General features: G+C 29.6%; 2 protein-coding genes across 5 annotated transcripts in view; one reads left to right on the top strand and one right to left on the bottom strand.

Moving 5' to 3' along the window:
* LOC132928595 (uncharacterized) overlaps positions 1-14780 on the top strand; it is a 29439-nt gene extending 14659 nt beyond the window's left edge. Inside the window, exons 5-8 of the mRNA XM_060993386.1 lie at positions 5046-5233; positions 7516-7606; positions 10063-10240; positions 12902-14780. Coding sequence (XP_060849369.1) covers positions 5046-5233; positions 7516-7606; positions 10063-10240; positions 12902-13351 — 907 coding nt within the window. The 3' untranslated portion in view covers positions 13352-14780. The remainder of the gene's footprint in view (positions 1-5045; positions 5234-7515; positions 7607-10062; positions 10241-12901) is intronic.
* A 945-nt stretch (positions 14781-15725) lies between these two features.
* The window catches only part of LOC132928594 (BAI1-associated protein 3), a 152809-nt gene continuing 147719 nt past the window's right edge, over positions 15726-20815 (bottom strand). For all 4 annotated transcript variants that reach the window (XM_060993381.1, XM_060993382.1, XM_060993384.1 and 1 more), the window contains 4 exons: positions 20253-20462; positions 19353-19476; positions 18719-18921; positions 15726-17287 (listed from right to left, as the gene is read on the bottom strand). In XM_060993381.1, the coding sequence (XP_060849364.1) occupies positions 17193-17287; positions 18719-18921; positions 19353-19476; positions 20253-20462 (632 nt within the window). In that variant the 3' untranslated portion in view covers positions 15726-17192. The remainder of the gene's footprint in view (positions 17288-18718; positions 18922-19352; positions 19477-20252; positions 20463-20815) is intronic.

The raw sequence follows: 20815 nt of genomic DNA, 5'->3' as shown, positions 1-20815 counted from the left end.
AAAGAAATTAAATAAATTCAGTGAAAAACGCTGTACATGTATGCCATTAGTGCTTTTACGCAGCTACCGACCTATACATATATATGTACCAATACGATCACATTCGATCTATATTATAATATCATAAAATCTATAACAACGCCATGTGCGCACGTACACATCATTATAATGAGAATGTGTGTTCTAGGCACAGAATTTCAATTTTTTAATTATTGATGCCAAAATGTTAGAATGCCATTTTGAAATAATTATACCAGGACACAATGTATATACTTAAACCTATCTAGTCGATGAATAGTTATTAATTTATATAGTAGTTATAATAAGTTATATAGTATAATTATATATACCTGTAGAGAGTATGCAGGCAATGTGATTCAAAGTGTAAACAACTATACAGAAATATAATTTTTAAACTAAGTACACTTTTATTTTTTTATATTTTATGAAATTAATACAAATTGTTTTGATCATATTCTTATTGCCGCGATTTAACGATTACGAATTTTATTTCCGAGATCTGTATAGTTGGATTATTAGGATAAACTTACATCATTATACTATGCACAGTTATATTTTTATTTTTATTAAATATTCTCTATAAATTGATAATATACTAGCATTACTAGCTGTATTACCCAACGTAAGTTAGCGTAATCAGGGGATAAATAAAACCGAGATGGTCGATCCTTTTATGGCGCATAATAATAAGTAAATTTTTTTTCTTATGACGTGTAATCAGTTACAAGCAGCAATACATTAATATTATGTAGTTATGATTTTAATATTATTAATAGCGAGTAAGCCACCCCAAAAAACTAGTTAGATCTATTATCTAAGCCTCCCTCGAGTTATTAAAATCGGTAATTTTTTTTTTGTAAGCCTCAGCCATAAACTTTGTTTTCTATACCCATATTATAGATGATTGCTATTACTCGTGAATTTTATTTTAATATTCTTTTGAATGGTCCGAGGTGGGCGGGATCCAAAATAATTTGTGTACAACATTTGGAGCCAATCAGTAAACAACTGTGGATTTGAATATGCATCAATTCGATTTAACTATTTGACTCTAATATCTGTAATTATCTATTGTAAAATTATAATATTTTATATGTATTGTTTTCGTTTTGCTTCAGTTAAAATATTCTCTATTGTTTTTGGTAAAAATCGGTAGAGAATTTTTTTAGTAGATATATATAAATCTCAACCATACTCTTTGCCTCTTAATTGTAGCTGTTATTCGTTGTTACATTTATATAAAATAACTTTAATTGTCTAAAATGACAAAATATAGCACAACCCAGAAAACATTATCCAATCATAATAACTATTTCGTTATCTGTAACCAGTAGCATCCTTATATGTTATATAAGTACATAATATATAAACAAAATAGATTTATTATATCCTTATCCCTTATATGGGTCGAAGAATGAAGCTATAAGCCCTTTTTGAGTTGAAAAGAATCTATTGAAAATGGTCCAGTAGTTTTTTAGTCTATTATAGAGAACAAAGAAGGAAACATTCATTTTTTTATGTACATTTTAAATTAATTTAATACTTTGTTTACTTAAACTGATTAGTGATTACTGATTACTATTATCAATTGTATCTTGGTGATGAGTCAATGGTTGGGTTTACAACGGTAGGACACTTTTTAGTAATAATAAAAAAAGTCTAAATAATTCGAAATGTGAACCTTTAGTATAATAAACGGACTTAAAAATTGCACGAATTATAAATTTAATAAACTTACTATTAAACGAAATAATGAAGGGACCACACAGCCACACGGGTATTTGCGCCTATGATATTATAATGTCATATCACATTAATAGTGGTGTAACACAGAAGAGGAGCGACGGAAATAGGCGGTCGTTCGAAACGAAGAGGACAGAAAAAAGCGTAGAAATGGCTTTCCGTAACGGTATTGTCGAACAGTAGTTGGTCTCGTCGCAATGTGTAATACGGGCGCTGTGTCTATATCGTACGCGATGCGATACGTGCATTATACTTATGCGAGTATTCCGCACAGGAATATATATATGTACCTGTGCGCTGACCGATATCAATAGTTCGGTTATTGTGTCTCGGTTGTTACGTTTTTCTTTTGTTATTATTATTATTAAATAATAATAATAATAATAATATTAGTACTGTTAGCCAGTATGTAGAGTAAGTCTGTCGGTATGTTCTATACTCTATGGTCGGTACACACCGTGACGGCGATTGTGTGTGTGTGTGTGTGTGTATATTTGTTTGTGTACATACCTATAAGTACAACAACTGCAACAACTATAACGATACTTCCGAATAACGATATACCTACTCATGATGATGACGATAATGATAAAAATAATAATAATAACGACGAAGAGACTGCGCCGATGACTATAAGTATATTAAATGTCTATATAACAACATATACACGACGACCGTCGCTGTAACCATTAATCAAATTAAATTTTGACGGTCGGCGACCATAACTATTTCGAGTTTTGGATCAAGATTGATGTCGGTAGTGTAGATATATTATTTTTCAGACCAGTTTATCTCGACCATATGATGATGATGATGTGATATTGTACAAAATAGGTTTACACGCGACGACGGTGATAACGAAAATAACTTAAGCCGTTATATAATTCGTCGGCCGATCTATCATTGTACTTGCCGTCGAAACTGCAGCGTTCTATACGATTATAATTTTTTGACGTCGGACATTAGGTAAAATAATATTATAATCGATGACGAGTGATTAATCAATTAACGTACAATCTTCGAAACCAATCGTACCACACGGTCGTATATTCACGATAATCGTTCATACTACATAATCGATATTTTGATATAGTTTTCGTTTTTTTTTGTCTTACGTGATATCAAGCTATCTAATACTATATGCTATGTATTTGAAATTCACACATTAAATACAAATGTCAAACGTGTTATTTTACAATGTTTCCAAAAAACTGTCGATGTATAGTAAACTATTGGATATTGCAGCATTAATTATAATAATCGTTGTTCAGTTTAAGTACTCAAAACGATTGTTTTACCTATAGTGTATGCTAGGTACGATAATAGTCACAGACATAAAACAAAAATAGAGTTTACGTTAAAATCCACTAATTTTGTTTAGCTTTTATTATTTCAACACTCGCATAACTGCAGCTAAAATTGATTTCTAATTCTTTAATATGCTCTATATGTGCAGGAAAAGTAATCGATTTTTATTCTATAAAACAACATTTGATACGAATAAATGTAAAAATACATACTTGAAAGAAAAAAACGGTTCCATATTCAATAGTCATATTGAAGGAATTATACAATGATATTATGTGCAATCTTAAAAACTCACGTCGATTGCATTAAAAGTGCGCTATCCAACATTCTTTTCAGAATCCTTCACAAGCAAATGCGACAACTAATAAAATGTTTGTTTTCGTATGATGGGACGTAAATATTATGCAATATGCATATTGTGTGAAATATAAACCTATAAAATATATATACATAAACAATAAACATACATTGTAATATCATATTTTATTCGAAAATAATAATAAATCTCAATTGATAAATAATAATAGAAGAATATTTTTTGCGCAGACAACAATTATTGACGTTTTCCTAGTATTATTATTATTATTTGTCGACTTCGTAGAATCAGCTACATTTTTTTTTATCGTATTTATCAACGCGGTGCAGCACTTAGTGTAGTGTATTGTACAGTGCGTTTATTATATTTATAATACATATTATATAAATTGAATACAACAATTATATCATTAAATGGAATTTATTTATGTGTGGGTATTTACATACACCCCCACCTATTGCCAATACAACACAGACCGAGAATTGTTCTATGTTTTTTTACGATAGATCTATAGACATATCGGCGGAATAAGTGGAAAGAAAACGATCATTATTTGTATTATTATCATCATTATTATTCGCATGTCCTATATAATATGCGATACATGTGTGTTGTATGTACGCGTGTGCGTATTTAAAGAAGAAGATATTTAAATAAACAATATAGCCGAGACGAACGTGATCACGAAAAAAATAAAAAAATAAAACCTAAATTCACATTTTCACGGTACTGCGCTCGCTTCCTTCTCCGTGGACATCTCTTTTGCGCCCGCTCGTTTCGCCTACTGACCCAATTGCCACACACCTATGAAAGATGACACACTAAACGCGGCGATGCGAAATATTATTTATAGTATGATGTGTGTGTGTGTGTGTGTGTGTGTGTGAAAATTTTTCTATTATTTGATTGCCGATTGGCTTCACCGGCATTATAAACGTTTTGACGTACGTAACATCTCATGCGGTACCGTCAAATACCGACGTGACAAACGTCAATATGATATGATTTATCAAAGATATAATAGTTTATCGTCGAGAGATATATTAAACCTACATATATTATAGAGCCGTGGTTCCAAAACTGGAGTTCGTCATCATTTTACCTATAGGCTTGGCAAAGGAAACAAAACAAATCATTTTAATAATTATGAGTTACCTATACAAATTTGATTAGCGTTGTATAGGTTAAAATTTGTATTAAGTATGTATTTATTGGAATTTAATAATTCCACTAATTCATATATTACAATATCCTGTTTACCGTACTTCAATATTATTGTAAGCAATTTATATGCAAATGATTATCTTAAAACAATTTTAGTTGTTGGATACGTCATAATAATAACTAATATTATAATTGGTATTAAACAAATCAAAAAACAATAGATTATCAAAGAGTGTAGACTGTAGAGCAATAGGATTAACTTAAAAAGATTTAAAAGCGCTGTAGCTGTATAATATAGTACCTATATATAGTGATGAAAAATATTATCAAGTGTATACTCGGTTATGGCTATACTAGTAAATTGTCACTCTTGTATGTGAACAAATATAACTCGGCCAATTATTCCTAATTTTACCATCGGTGTTTATCGTACACGCAGTCAAATAAATGTTGAAATAGTTTGATTTAACAGCTTGTTTTTGTTTTTCCACAGCCCACATGGTGCGCGAGTGTCTGGAGTTGTTGAAGAGACTCCCGGGAGACTCGAATACGAGGTAGCGTTATACAAGGAAGCGCCAGCCCGATTGACGAACTTGAGCCACAACAGCGAACTGCCCGTCGACCAGGCCGTGCCCATCGGTACCAAACTTCAACTCCGGGCCAGAATCAATCCGCATTCAGGTATAAATATATATATATATATATATATAAAGTATACACTATACAGAACGATTGACAGTGAATACTCGGAAAATTTACAATATTTAATAATATTAAATCATTCTAACGTTTCGTAATAGTTTAATATTTAAATATTATTAGACGATATACATTTGTGTAAATTCTATCATTTTCGATGATTGTATAGGATAACTTTTAAATTCAATTTATTTTCTCAATATTTATACATTTAGTTTTAATCAAAAAATACATATATTACTTATTGATATGTGATCATAGTAACTTAGTTCTTCGGTTGTTACCTAGAAAGTCTAAATCTCACAAGACAATATACCGGTGTAAGCGTACAACGTGTTCAGCTTAATATAGAAAACATAATATAATATTATTTAATGGGTTATTATAGGTGATCAATAAAAAAAAAAAAAAGAGTTTCGAGGCGATTTATCGACAACTAAGGTTCAAGTCTCCTAGAGAGCTAAAAATCAAATATTGTGACATTTATAAAATTATAATAAAAAATTATTCTATAATCAGTAATTACATATGATTAATAAAAACTCATAAAGTTACGTTTTTCACCGGCCCTTTCACATATGTACCCATAGTGACGTAGCTTATACTCCATGGAAGTATTAATGTATTTATGTATAGATATCCAAAATATATGGCAAAATTGGTTATTTCAAGTAATTAAATCTGAGTTGGTAGATAAGGTCATCGTTTTGTGTCCAAAAATTGAGATTGACCTAACTATGGGCCTGGTAGATCATGATGGTTAGTAAATGAAATCATGATTACAACAGACAATCAGAGTGCGATAGTAGATACACGACACAGCAGACCATGTACCTGTGAACTAGACTCTTATTGTTGTGCTTCTTACTTACTGTTGCTATACCATCATGAAAACGTCATGTAAACATTCAGAATACATATACATTGTTGCAATGATTAGTGTTCCATTTAAACCTTATGTCCACCAGTTCACCACGCTACTATACTGCCTATTATTTCTTCGCCCACGATATTGATAAACCTATTCGTCATGTGAAAAAATCGTTAAGACAACAATCAAGATTTATTATCTACCAAGTGCACCGTAATTTCGTGAATTTATCTGATGGTGGTTACCAATTTTATCTAATATCAAACAATAAAATATGTTAATATATTTTTTTTACGACGTTATGGACGACGAAATTGTATTGAACGATGACCTACAGTTAAGCCAAAGATCGAAATTAATATGTCACCACCGCGGACGTGAACGCTTCACGAAATTACACACACAAAAAAAAAAAAAGAAAAAGAAAACGTTACACGATAATCTGTCAAATTAGCATATTAATATTATTAATTGGTTGATACGGCGGCTACCGATGACGATCGAGAGTTACTTTTCCCGGTCAAATTCATTATTGGGTAGAAAGTAAACGCATCGTGTACTTAATTCGGCGAAAAACTATTCCCAATAATAATAATAGTAATAATAAAATCACTTTAATTTTTGATATTTTGAAAACTTATCGAAAGAAATAACATGTATACGAATCAAGAAGAAAATAAAATCATTATCGTTTCTCGTATGCTCTTTTATAAATCATAATTCTTCTTAAATTATGTCTGATAGTATGTTTTTTTATTTCTTAAAAGATTTAATTTTTTTTTTGAAATTAAATTACCCATACATTTATACTAATATGTTTATTAATTATTATTAAAAACTATCAATTGGATTTTTAAACTAAAGCTCATAATTTTAAATAGAATATAGTACCTATTATAGGTAGTTTTATAAAGACTTTAGCGAAAAAAATATAAAATACTGTAATATAAATAATTTTTATTGTAAGTTTAGTTTAGCTTAGCACATTTTCATGTAAAAAACTATTAAACATCTCCTCAAATAGTTTAAACTGAGAAATATGTCTTCAATATGTGATTTTTACATAATTATACGTCACTATTACTTTAAATTATCAATCATAAAATATTGGATTAAAATTCACAAATTAACATAAGAGTTAAACAATTAAGCTGATATAAACATTTTATAGAATGCATTTTAGTATCAAACATTTTATAAAAATTAAAATAAATATTTACGATAAGAATTTATTTTTGAATTTTGATTTAATAATAACTCTTTATAAAATAATAATGCAATCTGTGTGTACAATAAATGTACTATTTGTTGTATGGTAGGTCTTGCAGTTTTTATTGCGCTGCTATTTTATTATTTTTTACGTGATTTTAATAATGATTTGTTTGCCATTTAGCTTGGAAGTTCGTCAAGTTGATGGAAGTGTCTGTGTCCCCAGATCCGGACAACGCACACGTATCTGGCAGTGTGGCTTTGGTAAAAGACGGGTAAGTGTCAAAGATAAGATTTTAAAGCATTTAGGTATATATAATAAACGCATAATATATGAAAAAAATTACAAGTATCTACAAAACGTCCGACTGACTGATTAGTTTTTACTAAAGTTTGGGTGATTACTTACTAGTGAACACTGAAAATATGATCATTTCGTGAAATAATAAGATGCTTACGATAAAACAATATTAATTATTATTACATATATAAGTGACCAAAAAAAAGCTAAAAATAATTACTGATAAATTGCAGTATAGTAAAATAAATTTAAAAATAAATTAAAACAAATAATGTGAAATAATCGACGAATAACAGCTAAATAATTATAATTAAATAATAAATTATTATAATATAATATTTCTATACTATAAAATAAAAATAAAATAAAAAACCCTAAATTTATAAAACTTTATTAATACATATTGAATGATCATAAAATAATTTTATCGATATGAAAATGTATAAAAATATAATATAAAGTTTGTATTATTAGATATACATACCCAAAAACCAATTGTTAGCTTATTTTGATGTATTTTTTGGCAATTCAAAAAAATATTCAAATAATATTTAATCTTTTAATTAAACATGATATACATTTTGATATTAATTATAAAACTCAATTGTATTTTTATAACTTAAAAATAAATAATAATTAATAATAAAAATCCCTTCTTAACCTCAACTTTCAACATATTACTATCATTATTTCATTTTTAATTACACTGGTTTTTATTACCATATAAATTATATTCAGTATAACATAATATGCATTCTAATACTTTTTGTACACAGTAAAGAGATAATTCATGAAAAATTAAATTAGCAAAATTAATATACATTTTCACGTCAATCCGATATAAATGTGGGTTTATCGTTAGTCATTTTTGAATAATTCGTATATTTATCATTTTTGTAAAAGAAAAACATGCGCACATACATATTATTACATATTGTGTGCAATATGTGAAATTTCTTGTTATTTTTGAGTTTATTTGAATTACTCTACTACGATCTTTACAGTAAATTTAAATTTAAATGATAATTTATTTAGGTACCTATATATTTTATTATAACAATATTTTTTTTAAAGAGTATTTCATCAAATTTATTTACTCTAATTTATTTAATAACTTATCTGTATACGTTTATTTGGATGGAATGCACATTTCATATTTCATATACTTAGTTACACCTTTAATCTTCCTCACCGCCTCGCCATTAATACTACCTTCTACAATCTCCATCGGAAGTATATTATTTTACTTTAATTCACAATAACGTCATATAATACGTTATAATACGTTTCACGCATACCAGAAGCGGTACACATTTTATACTCGTGAAATAATAATGACGGTAATTTACGAGATTCTTACTAATATTTTAATAACTAGAACACGCGAGTATTACCTATAATAATATTAATAATGGGCTTATATTCTATGGGTTACAGCGTCTACCGAACGGATATTATTAATTCGGCGCGGTGGACAATCGTTGTCAGTGGTTTTTAACATTAACACAAAAAAAAAAAAATGAATTAAGGCGAAATAATTACGCCAACACATAAAAATAACTTTCGGGAGAAGTTTGATAAATTACGACTTACGATTCTAGACCGATGGCGCCACTTTTTCACTAGGGTTAAGGCTCGCCGTAATAAAATTAATATACAATAACAGAGTTACCACTATTTAGGCCGAGTGGGCGGGTGGTAAGGAGGCGAGATAAACGAATAGGGAAACATAAATTATCACACACAAACATACATTATAACATATATTATAAACGATGTTCATGGAATATTCTCTAAAATTAAAGGAGTTTCCTGTATAGAGATTGAAATTTATTTATTTTTAAATGTGTTTCTTAAAGTTAATTGTAGCCTGTAGAGCAGATAATTTATATATGTTTATAATTTACTTATAGAAAATAGTTTAATGCTCATTTGAAAAAATAAATGTATACAATCTAGAACACTTGTTTTAAATGCTAAATATTATAAAAATAATAAAAACTAAAAATTATATAAAAATATGGTGCTTAAGAAAACTTAAAACCAGAACTTGAATAAATGTATTATTAAATAAAAGAAAGTGAGGTGGTCGATACTACTTTTAAAGTGGGAGGTTCATTGTATACATTTATTGATTTTCAAACGACGTTTTCAACGTTACGTCTATAAACCACTCAAGATGAATCGGGACGAAATATTATAATACTATTATGACGCGGACATATTATTAGACGCACTTATAACAACATACAATTATCCGTGACCCAGTGATAGATGCATCAGCCCGGAACCAATATACCTATAAACCTACCTACCTATACGACCGATGGCCAATATGGTGTACGATAATAATATGATGGCGTTATTGTTTATTATAACCGTGAACAATTTTCTGGTGTTTATATTTTGTTATTTTTCATACGTTTGCAGATGCCGGAATCGAGATTTCGCGACAATCATCCCACACCAGCCAGCCAAATATCGGGAAAGACACAACGAAGTGTTTTTGGACTTCGAGGCGTTCCTGTTGAGCACTATGAAAGAACGATCGACATTATGGATTCACTCGCAGATTAAAGCGTGCATGGACGCCAACGACTGTCAGCCGGTGAGACATCTTAATCGATTCGAATTGCCTCAAACTAGCCTCGATTTACCATAGGATTTCAAATTTCCCGATTAAAATACCAGATTTAAAGACCCGAATATGTAGATTCCGATAATATTACAGGTTCCCGATATTTTATATGACAGGGGTCCGAATTTGTATCTTATATTTTATATTTGGGAATATCTAAATCCAGTCCATTTACACAGTTATATGCTATTTTAACCTGTTTAGGGTCAGACAAAATACGATTGGAAATCATAAAGATTAGATTTTATTTAAAAAAAAAAACTTATTTTTCCTTTATTTCTTTCAAGTTTATAACGGTTTAATTTTTCCTACGTTTTTAATTGAATAATATTATACCTACATGTAATATGTAATTATTATTTATGTTGTTTACACGCGACTTGCGGCACCTCTGCTAATAATAATATAATATTATCGTATTATAATGATTATAGTTTAACGTTCATACATACGTTTTAATGTCATATCGTAAACATATGAACATACGTCTCAGTGCATTGGTTGAAACTGCACGCAAATCGCATTTTAATACTATGGTATGTTGTGTATAACTATGGTCATTATATCGTCTTCCGAGTCAGTGTGACAAAGAGAGCTTGACAATTCAGTAATACCTCCTTTTCTTTCTGCTACGTTATAATTATTATAATACGTGTGGCGAACGGATTGCTCACAGAGGTCTGCCAAGATCCTCTCGTGTACGTATTTTTTATACTCGGACTTCCGACCCGTTCTGATATGTGTTTGTTTTTTACGATTTTTTCGATACGTCGAGGCAGTTAACTTTTCACGCAGATCGTAACGTCTGTCTGGTTGTAATATACACGTATATGTATAATAATATTGTGATGTGTGTACAACGCGATCGTCGTAAATTACACAGTTGCTACTTATTTAGTTTGCAGCACGACTCGCGTAGTCTCGTGTCAATAGCGTTCGTCGAGTGGCCACTTCTGTGTCTGGAATTCGGACGTAATAATAATATGATATTGAATAACCGTTAAAATTGCACGACCGTCACGATTTTGCACTGCGGTGGAATCTAAAGTGAGACTTATTAGACGACGACGACTTTGGTGAAGTCTACTCGTCGCATATTATATTCATTCGAAAATAACTTCATTTTAACAATAACATAATATATATAATACTATAATATATACTTGTATTCACAAAAACGAATTCACACCACGTGTGTATATTATACAGCCCTATCGGTTATTTGAATAAAATGCAAGATTTAAAGGAAACAAATTGCAAAACGATTTATGAGTTTGCTAATAATTTATGTTTTAAATATATCTGTTAAAAAATGTCAAAATATGATTCGTGATTCTATTGTTGACATTTAGTTTATATGAATTTTTTTCTACGATACAGACACAATGATTGTCAATTCATAGTGGTTATATGAGTTATGCTATAACTTTCATAGTTCGTTTGTATTTATGTTTAACGAAGTGGCTTCGCTACTAAATTTCTTTGTCGATATTTTGGTTATTTGTGTTTTAAATTATTGTTGAATTACAATATTAATTTAATATTTTTCTACATAGATTTGGGTAAAAGAAATCCATCATAATAATGTAGTATTGTTTTTTTATGATAATAATTACTGTTGGGTTATCTTTACTATTTTTCCTTACAGTTATATTTTTTTGTGAATTTTGTTTTATTTATTTATCATTCTTATTTATAATTTTTTTTTCCATTTTCTATAGAATTACACAGAATATATATAAAAATACGAAGGCTTAATCAGCTTATAAACTGTTGTTATTAGCATGCAGGATAACAGTTAATTTAGATGACATTTTTTTAAATATTGTTAAATTTCAATGTTTTTTTCAGCATTATCGATGAAACTATTTTCAACACAATTCTAAATCTTTTTTTTTTAAATCGAACAATTTTACTTTTATTTGGCAAGTATGGTTTCCTTTTCTTTGTGAACCTATATTATCTGTAGCGAACATCTAAATATTATGATATCAGTACTTTTTCGAACAAGTAATATTACCATCGCAAAGTAATATAGTGTAGTCATAAACTTTTAAAGCCCTGAAATTTAAACACTAATAAGATCGTATTTTTTATGGAGTTTTTGGGGCTCAATCTTTGTTGTATATAATGTTTATATAAAGTTCTCGGGCAACCGAGAAAAGATACACCTACAGCAATAGTATAATAATTATATTATAGTATAAAATAATACAGTGGTCTTCAACCTTTTTGAACTCGCAACCCACTTTTTAGGACTATATTTTTCGCAACCCACGTAAGCTTTGTAAAATAGCTAAAATTGCTTAATGCTTTACAGTAGTACTATAAAACATTTATAACTGGCTAAATAAAAATTACATTTTAGTAGGTATTTTAATTTATTAATTTTCTAAGTTTAATAATTATAAAATTATTTTTCTTATCGCAACCCAATTTTAAAGTTTACGCGACCCAAAAATGGGTCGCGACCCACCGGTTGAAGACCACTGTTAAATAATATATAGTATATTATACTACCATTTCATTTCGTCAGTCTAGCTGGGTTTAAAACGTTTTGTGTTTCCGCCAACATGGTCACTGTAATATATTACACATTTATACCTATTAACCGTGGTTTGTGGTTTTCAGGAATATTGTTTGGACTTGTTCGAGCCGTCTGGACACGGACGCAGGCGCAGGAGGCACGTGCCGGGCACCGGGAATGGGACCGCGCTACAGCAACAGCAGACGTCCGCTGTAGACGACCGGAACTCGACTAATTTCGCCAAGTTTAAGGAGAACATCGAGTACACAGTGATAATGCCCGAGGACATCTACCACGGTGCCGCAGCCGCGTCTGAAAACAATTGCGGGACGTTCCTTGCCCTGTCCGGTGTCCTGGGTTGTCTCCTGTTCGTCGCCGCTATGATATTGTGCTACCTGACGTCCCGGCTGCAGGCGGCCATCGGGTCTAAGTACAGGACGGCGCAACAGGACGCGTTCGGCAGTGGCCGGCTCCATACCGGCACCGGTCAACCGTCAAAGTTTCCGGTGTCCTACGCGTCCGGTTCGTCGGTGTATTCGGGTCGGCTGCACTGACGTTCGCCGTCCAATCATATTCGATTATATTTTAAATCTTTGTACATAGTTTGTTTTTCTCCATTATGACAGAACCTCTTATACATATTATAGACGCTTGATTCATGATTCAATTCGTACACGATCGTTTTTAAATTTTAGATTTTGTTTTTTTAATTTTTTTTTTACTTTTACATAACACTTTTCATACTGGTATTTAAGTGATCAAGATACGGCTGCAGGACGATTTTAACAGTGAACATTCGCATATTGTCTCGGTACATTGTTTTTTGAAAAAGTAGATTGAATATTTTTTATGATTTTTTTTATGGCGGTGGTTCTCAAATATTTTTTTTTTTATATAAAACATGTATTTTAAAGTTTATATAAAAATGTCAAAAAATAATTATATTTTACTAACGAAAGTTCAGAAGAGAGATGAGTAATTAATTTAATTTTTTTTCTCCAAAAATTGATTGAGATAATGAGTGTTTGTTGTTAAAAAAATCACCCTGTTTATAAATTATGTTTAATTTATGTATATTTAAGCCACGACTGGAATTACATGAAATCACCGGTTGAAGTTTTGACATTTTAAAGATTTTTAAATCGCATTTTCGGCACAATTTTTTCATCAAAATTCAATAACCATAATGAAATCACGTTGTTTGAAGACACGAAAATGGTCTATATTATTATGTCGGTCTTTATAAGTTTTACGACGTTTTCTTCAACTTTAGTTCACAACACATTGGCATTAAGTTATCTGTTCGTTTTATATATTTTACCCTCGTTAGACGTGTCACCACTGTACCTAACCGCGTAAAAGAGTAACCACGACGAGTTGAATTGAATCGTGATTTAAACGATACTATTGCGTGCATTTTGGTCAACCGACGCACAGTATGATAATATTATATTTATATTATGATATAATATAGTACAGAGATGATATTGTGGTCGTTGTTTAGCATAATATTAAGTTCTGGTCAATTAAGCTCGATATTATATAATTTAATTATTAAAATAATTTTATCGTTCGATGATATATGATTACATTATTTATATATGTTATCGTTTGGACGCATATCACCGTTCTTCTACTTATTATTACACTTAAGCGTATCTTATCAATTATTTATATGGAATTTTATATAGACTAGCAAAATATAATATTATTGATGGTATACGTGTTCATTTTATACATCTGTATTTTTTTTTTTTTAATATTACTATTATTTTGTACTCGGACGCGCGATATCATTAAATATTGTATAATAAAATTTGTAGGAAATTCATGAGCATTATTTTCGATATTAATATGATAACATTATTATAATTTGATATATAAGTATAGTATTACATAGCGTACATTTAAAACATTATGTATGTATACATGTGTATTTATAATATTATTACTATTAGAATAAATGAATATGTTTAACTCTGATTTTCCGTGTTTTTGGAACGATTTGTACTACATAAAAGTATAAAATAATTTTTGTATAAAGTATTATTGTTGTGTATATCGTACTTACGCGGTTCGTTCTCACCCACTCGCGTTGTAACATTTTACAGACTTTTTCGTAGACTTTTTTTCGTCTTTATTTATTTCACGGTCCGATTCGTTGTTAGTTTATTTTTTCCAACTATTGTGTACCGGACCCGACACCATCAATTCATCGTATTTAATATTAATTTTACAATACGAGCCCGACAACCAAACAGTCACGCGAGTATATTATTTTTATAGAGTCGTTTGTTTGTAAATCGTTACACAGACAGATTGTCTAAACAGTGTCCCGAACAAATGATATATTATTATTTGAAACATGAAGTCTCGAATTGTTTCCTATAATAATAAAATAAAAATATTTATTATAATAATATAATATGTATTAAATAAAATTATAGTATTTAATTATACCTATAAGTTATTCTATTTATGTTACAATTTGTATACATTAACACGACGAGTTCTTACTTAAATTCACTTAAAAAATATTCTTACATTGACCGATCTGGACGTTTGAATAATATACCTGTTACTTACTCACCTGTCATGTGAATAATCACTAAACATTTAATGAATCAATAATGATTAATGGTCCTTTAAACACGATTTAGTGGCCCATTATCGAAGCATTAAATTGTATTGAACTATTAATAAATTAATCAACGTTTTGTGTAACCAGACACTAGTATAATAAGACGTACGAAACGTAATCAAAACTATTTTTTTGTTTAGAAATTTAAAATTCCTCTAAATTGTTTCAAAAATTAAATTTTATCAGAACGGTTTTGATGACACATTCGAGATAATTTATTGATTTTTCGATGAGTAAGAAAGGATAATATAATATGGCGTGCATCAGAACGAATAAAAAAAATCGTGTAGATCTAATATCGTAATTTATTGTTAAATCATATATTATAATCATGTAATATATAAACATATTATATAATATTAGGCGTGTGTTGAAAAATCAACGTACCACTTTTAACCCAAAACCTTATATTATTTTACTTGATTTTGTAGAATTTACGAAAAGATTTTCACATCGAAATAAATATGTTAATATAAATAAATAATAATTAGAGCGAACGGGTCAGTATTTGTTGGTAGTTAAATTATTATGTTATATCATAGTATTATGTATATAATAAATAACATTACATTTTTATATTTTAGCTGCGAAATAGTTATAATATTAAAATTGGTCATCATATATTTTAAGTTAGTAAACATTTACAGCATGTTTTATAATTATAAAAATACAACTTACAGTAGTATTGTATTTTTGTATGTATAGAATTATTAACAGTTATAATAATAATGATACTGTAGTTATATATCATTATTATTATTAAATATATTGATAAAATTATAATATTATGGAAATCAAAATATACGCGTATTATATAGTTTGTAATATAATAATAATAATAATAACATAATGAGAGAAAACAAATTTAATATTACTATTTTTGCAAGTATAGCCGATAGATAATTAATTATTACATAAGTTTATTATAATAAGTATATTCAAAATAATATTATGATGGTCTTGTAATCATCGTGTACAAGGCACGATAGAAAACCATTATAGATTGTCTTTTAATTCTATTTAAAAAGTTAAATGTGTAAACTAAAATATAATAATATTGATACTATTTTTATTATATAATGTATGTGGATTATTCGGATCGTATTTTACGTTTGAATTAGTCAATAGGTAAATTTGTATGGTTATTATTATAGCATACGTGTTACGTATAGAACTATCTCCTTTTCGACTCGATTTGAAAGTATATTATTAGATATTCCGAATTGTTATTCCCAAAAGTTATATAAATCCCGAGTTTTGGAGATTCTAAACTGCGGCTGTATATTATAATAGTTATATAGTTTAGTAGGTAAATAAATAAATGTTCGAAGATCAGCGACTGCAAGTAAAGGATTCGGGTTTGACGTCGAAACCCGTGTGTATATTATAATATTGTCACTTAGTTTTATCCGCACACTATTATTTTTATACAACAATAAAATCGTAATGTACAATATTATGATATTATCATGATGAGGCTCGCGAACGAAATTTACAATAAATTCGTGAAATTTTTTTTTTTTTTTAGAACATTTTTTTTACCGTCACATTCGTCGTAGGTACTAGTCGTAAGTAATTATATATTAATTTATAATATTTAAAAAATAGTGTTATGTTTTCGTCGGATTTCGACAACAGCGCAACAGAAGACGTGGCGTCGATGATGACGATGGCGATTAAGGCTCGGGCAATTCGTCGAGGCCTGAGACGCAATAACACCCTGTAAGCGCCGTCACGGTAATATACTGCGGGCCTCATGAGTTGGTGGTTCGGACCCTCTGCTTTTTCACAAAGTCCTGTGCCACCTTATCTTCGTGCCTGGCGTCCAAGGTGTGGAGTATCGGATGACCTGATTGTGAGAAAAATATATAAAAATACAAAAATCAGACAATTTTACTAGACAACATTGTTAATTTTTATACTCGTAGTTCCATAAAGTGTATTGCCTTAGGTGAATAAAATAATATAAGACTATCGTTTGGATTGGGCGCAGAGTCGTGTCATACAAAATAATTTACCAGACATGATAATTCTTTTTGCTTTATTAATATGCAATTATTAAAAATTTTGTTTTAGGCATTTTAAAATATACCTAGTATATAAATAAATAAATCTATAAATACCTTATACTTGATTGTGATGTTTGGTATAATTTAAGAAGTGTCCTGTGACATTATAAGCTTCTGGTTTTTAAATGAGAAATACCATTTTTTACTTAAAACTTTTTAGAAGCTATAGAATATGTAAATATATTTTAATTTTGATGTATCTAAATCTTATTCAGTTTTCAAAAATTTTAACAATTCAATTTTGAATAACTGCATTATTAAAGAAAAAAGGGATAAGGATGCTTAGTGTATTACCCTTTATACGTGTAGATATTAGGAAAATTACTACATTTAGAATTTTGTTTATTATTCTTATGTTATGAAAAAGTTTCAAAATTTATTTTTTTTGACTTAAACATACTAAGTATTTATATGATATTTTTATTTAAAGCCAAATATTAAAGTTGATTTTTTTTCATCGTTTTTATTATATATAAATATTAATATGTAATAACATGAACATTAAAGTGTTTGAGTACTAAAAAAAAATAATTATAATATAAGGCTGTTTGGTTGACAGCGTATACGAATCACTGATCAAAGCAGTGTAGTATATAATTTCGTTTTTAATTCAAAAAAAGTATAACTCTATTCTCTGTGATGCATTCAATAGGAATTAACAATTTCGGTTTTTAATTTTTTAATTATTTACAAGTTAGCGCTCTAGTGCCCAATTAAATAAAAAGAAATCGACGGTGGAAAATCCACTGGGTCTGAATATGTCACAGCACCATGGACTGTAGTGCGTGACTTACACGATTTAATACCACAGGAGTGAACAAAATCTGCATTTGCTAGGTCGATTTTTCGCGAACATTTCAAACAGTCAACTGCGAAAATGAGTAAAGTCTAGAAATAATGAGTTATCTTCAGTCATCGTTAGTGTGACTAGATGTCCCATATTAAGGAAATTTTTTTAAAGTACCCCGACCCATTTCGGACGTCAGAAATATGTTCACATCAGGTCTGTCATCAACCACGATGGCGAATTATAACTACAATAGAAGCTGTTTATTAGGAACGATTTTGGACCAAGATGAAAATATATGTCAATTAACCGATTGTTTCTAATAAGGGATTTTTTTTCTTTACTATGAAAACAAATGTATAGTTAAAAAAAAAATCACTGTGAAAAATAATGAATTATTTTTGTTTTTTCTTCGTTTTTTTACCTTTGTTCTGTTGGTGCATGAGTATCAGATCAACTCTGTCGATGGCGTTGATATCGTGTGGTAGCGGGGCAAGAACGCCCGGTATGGAGTTGAGCGACAAAAATGACTCCCCGGCGAAATCGTTGGACGTTATCACGTCGTGGTCCATGACAGTGAACAGGATCATGGCAGACTCGTGACGACACTGATCCATCGACACGGCACTGAAAAACCACGAAAATCATCGTTGTTAACAGTTATGCTAAGATATCCAAGATAGGTACGTGTTCAACGTTCGACGATATACTACATAATATTATTATCGTGTAACTGCTACAATATATTATTATAGTACCGGGACACTGTGATTTTTAATTGCATTTATCCCCTCTTCCACTTTTTAGAGTTAGAGTTTTAAAATGTATAAGGTTCGTAATAAGTGATGACTACTGTAAATTAATATCGACTTAGATGAACGAGAAGATATTTCAATGAAAAACGCTTTTAAAATATTTAAAATTACACCCATTTATTAAATTGCCGGATTTGATTATAGGTCTCAAAAAAATTAATTAACCGGATACTCCTCGCGATTCGTTCTACTCTCCCCGTTAGGTTATAATATTAGGCACGCGCCGCCGCATGATGCACTCACAATTCGAAACACTCGTCAAACAACGGATTCAGTGTTTTCTTCTTCACATCGGTGTACTGTTCCGCGCTGTACGGGAACATAGACTTGGGCAAAAGCTCGACGATGACAAACGGGTCGCTGAAACCTGTCATCAACATATTGATAAGGAGGAGATTAGTTTCATGTAAAGTATATGCGTGAACCGTTATACTACGCAGAATAGTTATTTTATATACATAAATATTACTTAATAATATTTGAAATTTAGAAGGACAGATTGGAGTGATATAGTGGTATCCGACCCAATGCTAGTCGACCACTCCACTCGTTGAAACTTTTATTAATGATAATTAATAAGCTACTTGTCAGAAATTTGATTTTTATAGATAAAAATATTAGGAATATAAAATTAAAATTGTATGTTTTTATTCAAAAAGAGTAAATACTTAAAAAAAATGATGATGATAAAAAATATAAAAAATATTTTTTTCCGAAAAAGGTAGTTTAGTAATAACTTTTATTAGGTATATAATATATAAAATTAAAAATTAAACAATGTTTTTTGAAGTAATGTGGGACTACTTATATTAAATAAATCACACCGTACTCAGAGACCATATTTTAGTACAAAAGGGGAATAGTTGATTACCTACAAGTGTTCAAATTTTGATTTAAAAAATAAACCATTGAAAAATATTCATAGAGAAATGGATTTGTGAAGTTTGTTCATCAAAGTAGTTTTTAAATGATATCAAAAATTTAAGTGTTTGAAAATACGGTGTTTAAATAAAAAATAAAAAACGATAACAAAATTTGAATTAATACTCTAAATTTCATAATTAAATATAAATTAGAGGTTAGTGTAAGTGGTATGCTAAAAAAAAAATGTCTTAAACTCAAATTGGTGATTAAGACGATTACCGTTCGGGTCTAGTGGTATGACGTCACGGGCTTTCAACACTTCTACACACAGAGAATCGTGATGGTAGTACGCTCGCACTGACAGCACACCGTAGTTTGCTTCCTTCACTCGCTGCTGTTCCATCAACCGGTCTTCGTAGTACAGTTCGATCAACGTATCCGTGTCGGTTTTGTGTAGTTTTAGCCTCTGCTTCACTGCCCTGTAGACGTCTGTTAAAAATGTTTAGTGCGCTTTAAGTTACTCGTTTCATTTTAATACAATTTAACCGTCACATGATTTTTGTGTATCTTTATCTAATATATACTACTTTATTATATTAGTCTTCTATTTTAAATTGTTATAGTAAAATATAAGTTATATTAGTGTTTATATTGTTTATTGTCTATTGGTATATTTTAAACACAAAATTTAACAAACCATATTGATAATATTCGAGAAAGATCACCATGCTCTAAATACCTACAAAATAATACGTAAAACACGTAATATTATAATGTTATAAACTAAGTTATCAACAATATTTTATAACTTTAAACTATAAATAAATATCGGGTAATAAAAA

The sequence above is a fragment of the Rhopalosiphum padi genome, chromosome 4 (genome assembly GCF_020882245.1).
Source record: "Rhopalosiphum padi isolate XX-2018 chromosome 4, ASM2088224v1, whole genome shotgun sequence".
In the NCBI taxonomy this organism is placed as follows: domain Eukaryota; kingdom Metazoa; phylum Arthropoda; class Insecta; order Hemiptera; family Aphididae; genus Rhopalosiphum; species Rhopalosiphum padi.
The sequence above is the reverse complement of the archived record's forward strand: the minus strand, read 5'-3'. Positions and strand labels throughout refer to the sequence as shown.